General features: G+C 35.7%; 1 protein-coding gene across 4 annotated transcripts; it reads right to left on the bottom strand.

Annotated features, from left to right (window-relative positions):
- Positions 1-1,148: 1,148 nt before the first annotated feature.
- LOC145010885 (uncharacterized) lies at positions 1,149-3,641 on the bottom strand. 4 transcript variants are annotated; one of them, XM_078969451.1, is made up of 4 exons: positions 2,359-3,641; positions 1,862-2,253; positions 1,536-1,774; positions 1,149-1,447 (listed from the first exon to the last, which is right to left on the bottom strand). In XM_078969451.1, exons 1-4 carry the CDS (start codon positions 3,403-3,405, stop codon positions 1,350-1,352), a joined length of 1,776 nt encoding a protein of 591 aa, XP_078825577.1. In that variant the 5' UTR covers positions 3,406-3,641; the 3' UTR covers positions 1,149-1,349. The 4 variants fall into 4 exon arrangements, with proteins under 4 accessions (XP_078825577.1, XP_078825578.1, XP_078825579.1 ...); XM_078969452.1 differs by having other exon boundaries at positions 1,149-1,450; positions 1,546-1,774; XM_078969453.1 differs by having other exon boundaries at positions 1,546-1,774.
- Positions 3,642-4,151: the final 510 nt, after the last annotated feature.

Raw genomic sequence — 4,151 nt, 5'->3', positions numbered from 1 at the left:
TTATAAATTTTATTTATGGAATCTAACCTACAAACCCTAGTCTAACCCACGAACCCGCCAACCTGTGAACCCGTATAAATAAGTGGGTTGACGGGTCATATATGAGTTTTTGTTTCAAACCCGCCAACCTATGACTTGTATAGTTAAATGGGTCATGTTTGGGTTGGTGTATTTTGACCCGCCAACCTGTGAGCCCCCAACCCAAACACGACACGATTATCAGGTCTACTTCACCACCAAGAGCTCCGAAATGGCGCCAAATACTCTCCAAGCTTCAAAATACAATCAAGCACTTTAGGTTTTCGAGATGAGGGCAAAGAGGACTGGAGGCTGGAGCTAAGAGAGAGAGAGAGAGAGAGAGAGAGAGAGAGAGAGAGAGAGTATGAGTCTATAATGATGTTTAAAAGTGTCCAAACCCTAAAAATTAGTGTTTGCACCCTAGCTACCTACGCATGCATGGCTCCATATTACGAAAATACCATTAGGGACTAACTTTGCAAAACAATTCACAAACCAATGGTCAAAATGAAATACCTGGAAATCAAGATGTTACAGTATTCTAGTTCGAGACTCATTTTTAACTTGCATGCAACATTCTAGTGGAATGTATACTAAATTTAGCATGTTTTTCGGTATTATGTCATGTTTGTTCATTACTATAAGAAATAAGTTCATGGAGAACTATGGAACGTATACTAAATTTAGCCTATTTTTAGGTATTATGTCATGTTTGTTCATTAATATAAGAAATAAGTTCATGGAGAACAAGTTCATCAAGTTGCAAACAAGTTCTTCAAGTTTGAAACTCATATTAAACTAGATAAACCTCTAGTCCATTAGATACAAAATTTAGCATGCTTTTAAGTATTATATCGAGTTTATGCACCGATCCAAGAAAGAAAAAGCATGAAAAAACAAGTTTTGATAGTGTTTTTCAAGTTCCAAAATAATGCAAAGTTTCTAAATTTAGTTTTATGACGAGTTGTGAGATTGTGAGATTCAAGGATTCATGATTTGTTCAGAACGAACTTGCAAAAAACTTGAAAAATGTTTCGAGAAAGGTCGGAGACCACCTTTTTTGTATTTTGCACCTCGGATTTTGACAACTTGCCAGGTTAATTGTAATTCGGACAATTGTACACAAAAAGTGGTCAAATTATTAAATGCCACATCAAAATGTGATCATTTTTATGATTATCTCATCAAAAGAATTAGAAGATAATTTTCATCTTCTTTCTTCACCTCTTCTTTACAACCTTTCTAATGTGCAATGTCTTCCATTTACAAAATGTTGAAACTAACCATCTCTTTCTATGAAGAAAGAAAAAAGTCTAAACATATTCAAAACATTAATTCATAAAACAACATTGCATTTTCACTTGCATATGTCCACACAACTCGATATTGATTTCCCCTTTTCCATCATCACTCCATCGAGTTGCTCCATCTTCTGTTACAAATGTCACCATAAGCAACAACATTATATATAAATTATGCTCTACAACAAAGAGTTAATAACATCAAAACCTACTTACAATAACTCACTATGGAAGACGAACTTTGATAAGATCTTTCTTCTTGAACTCTAGTTTGATCAATAAACTCATTGTATTCCCAACATTTTCTCTCAACTTTGCTCCAACCACCTTCATCTTCTTCCTTTTCCATGTCTTCTTTCCTCAACTCCATCCCTTCATTCCTTTGTACCCGACTCATCATTAACTCGTCTATCTTGTTCTTATGATCACTAGAAAGAAAACCCACAACGCATCTTCTGCAAAATGAAACAAAATCGTATACAAAAACTCTCAAGATCGTGTTTCCACTTTCCACAAATGAAAACGACAAGAAATTTTATTACCTTTCTAGAAGTTCTCGAAGATCTTGTTTGTAGGAGTAAAGGTAACGCATCTCATGGTATCTAGCCCTCCTCATACATTCCCAATAACTTTTTGGTCGCGCGATTTCGCTAATCCAATCATCAAATTGATCCATATCCCAAGATGATTCATCATCATCGTATTCTTCTTCTTCATCATCCCAATCACTCTGTGATTGAGAGTAATCACTAATACAATCATGATAGTTTTCTAATTGGATAGTATGGATCGAGTGAGATGAAGTATCAATTTCGTGGGGTTTATCCATGGGTGTTGTCAATTCTGTGATTTTGTGATGATCTTTGGTTATCGATTTCAGTTTATGGGTTTTGGATTCGGCGCCAGGTCTTATGAATCTAAATCGAAGCAAAGCCTGTAAACAGAAAAGGAATATCATGTTCATAAATCATAACCAAAGTGAGATTTTTTTTTTGTTGAGTTTGTGAAATTAACAAATAAAAAAAGGATCGATTGTTACTCGAATACGTCCTCGATATGAAAACTGTGAGACGGGTTTTCTCTGAGCTAGACATTCGAGTTCACGCTGTTTATCTTGTTCCATTCGATTGAGGAAATCGTTGAAAGCTTGGCGTCCTCGAATCAAACGGGGTTTTACTGTAATATGGAAAAAACATTTGTTCTCTCCGGCGATCTTCTGGTGTTCCCAGGCGTTACAAATCGGAGAAAACAATTCATTTTTGTTTCCGGCGGCTGTGCGCGGTGGCGCACCCCTCTCGGAATTGTTGTTGCCACCGGAGGAACATTTTGGTTTTCTGTTAGTGTTCCTGGATTCAGCCAGATCCTGAAATCTTCTACAGAGGGTCGACACCCCACCTAAACTATCGGTTTCAACCGAGCAATTCGATTTAGAAGGAGAAACTTGTCCTTGAGAACTTGAAGATTCTGGTTTATTGTTCAATGGCTTAGCGTGCTGGATTTGTTCTTCACGAGAAGACACTGCTTCATGGTCTTCGTTCTTCAATTTCTTATGCGAATTGTTGTTGTTGATGGTCTCCTTGCTTTGATTCCCATTTGTCACAGTGTGGGTGGAGGAAAAACTTGAAGTTTTCCGAGAACGACATAAATTATTTGGTTCCGAGGGAATCGTTGAAGTGTTCTTCTTGACATCATTGTAGTTAGGAAGCCATGAATCATCATCATCATCTCCGCCGTTGACAATTAGGGTAGACGCCGAGGGCAACCATGAATCATTTCCCGTTTCCCTAGAATTATTGGATTTCGAGTGGATGTGATCCGGAAGCCATGAATAATCAAAATCAATTTCTCGATTGTGATGATGAGATTCGGAGGTCGAGTTGTCGTTATCATAGCTGGGAAGCCACGACAAATCAACACTGTTCTGGGATTTGAAATTTTCAGATTCAAAATCCGAACTTTTATTGCCTGAATTGGTGGACGCGATACACGATTGAAGATAACCATTGTTGATTTTCTCATACCGAGTCGTGGTTTTGGGTTTTGATGGATGATTGAGCAAACACCAAGACGCCATTAACGTACCCATAATCCAATACCCACAACTACGTCTACGTCTTCACTCAAACAAAAACCCCAACACCATAAGATCAATATCAATGCCTAAAATCAGAAACCCAAATTCAAAATCTGCTAGAAATCTGTCGTCTTGAGTCAATTAAGAGAGATGCAAGTGTGGTGAAGAGGAAATTTTGGAGAAGAATAGAGCGTATGGAGATGGGGTTTGTTTCCATTTGCACTCTTACGTTTTTAAAATACTACAACTATATAATGGTGGAATTTGTTAAAGGTATAATATCGTTATCATAATTAAAATAATATAATTGTTTTATGAGTAACTAGAAATGTATATGAAATTGTAGACTTTAAAGTCGAACAACCTTGATTGTGAGATGATGAGAGTCTTTTGGAGAATCAGTCAAAAGCTAAAAGAGAAATGTTCAAAGTAAACTAAGTTGTAAAAGGGGAATAACATAAGTACATAACCATGACATACATTTTGGTAGCCAGTCTTCAAGAGTACTAGAGTATTTTTATTTTATTTTATTTATTATTTTCATAAAGGCTTTTTAAGTATAAATATACAAAATTGGGTTATTTTTATAAAGAAAAATTAAATATTTTTCTACTTTTCATTCTTATGATTCTATCTATTTAAAATTGTGGCAAATGTCCTAAAATATTATTGGGAAAATAAAACTACACTTCTCATAATTTTAAATGGGTAGAAAAGAAAAAATAGGAGAATATTTTATTTTTCTTTTACAAAATGAA

This window comes from Lactuca saligna, chromosome 8 (genome assembly GCF_052625555.1).
Source record: "Lactuca saligna cultivar CGN05327 chromosome 8, ASM5262555v1, whole genome shotgun sequence".
Lineage (NCBI taxonomy): Eukaryota > Viridiplantae > Streptophyta > Magnoliopsida > Asterales > Asteraceae > Lactuca > Lactuca saligna.
This window is presented reverse-complemented; position numbering and strand designations above follow the sequence as displayed.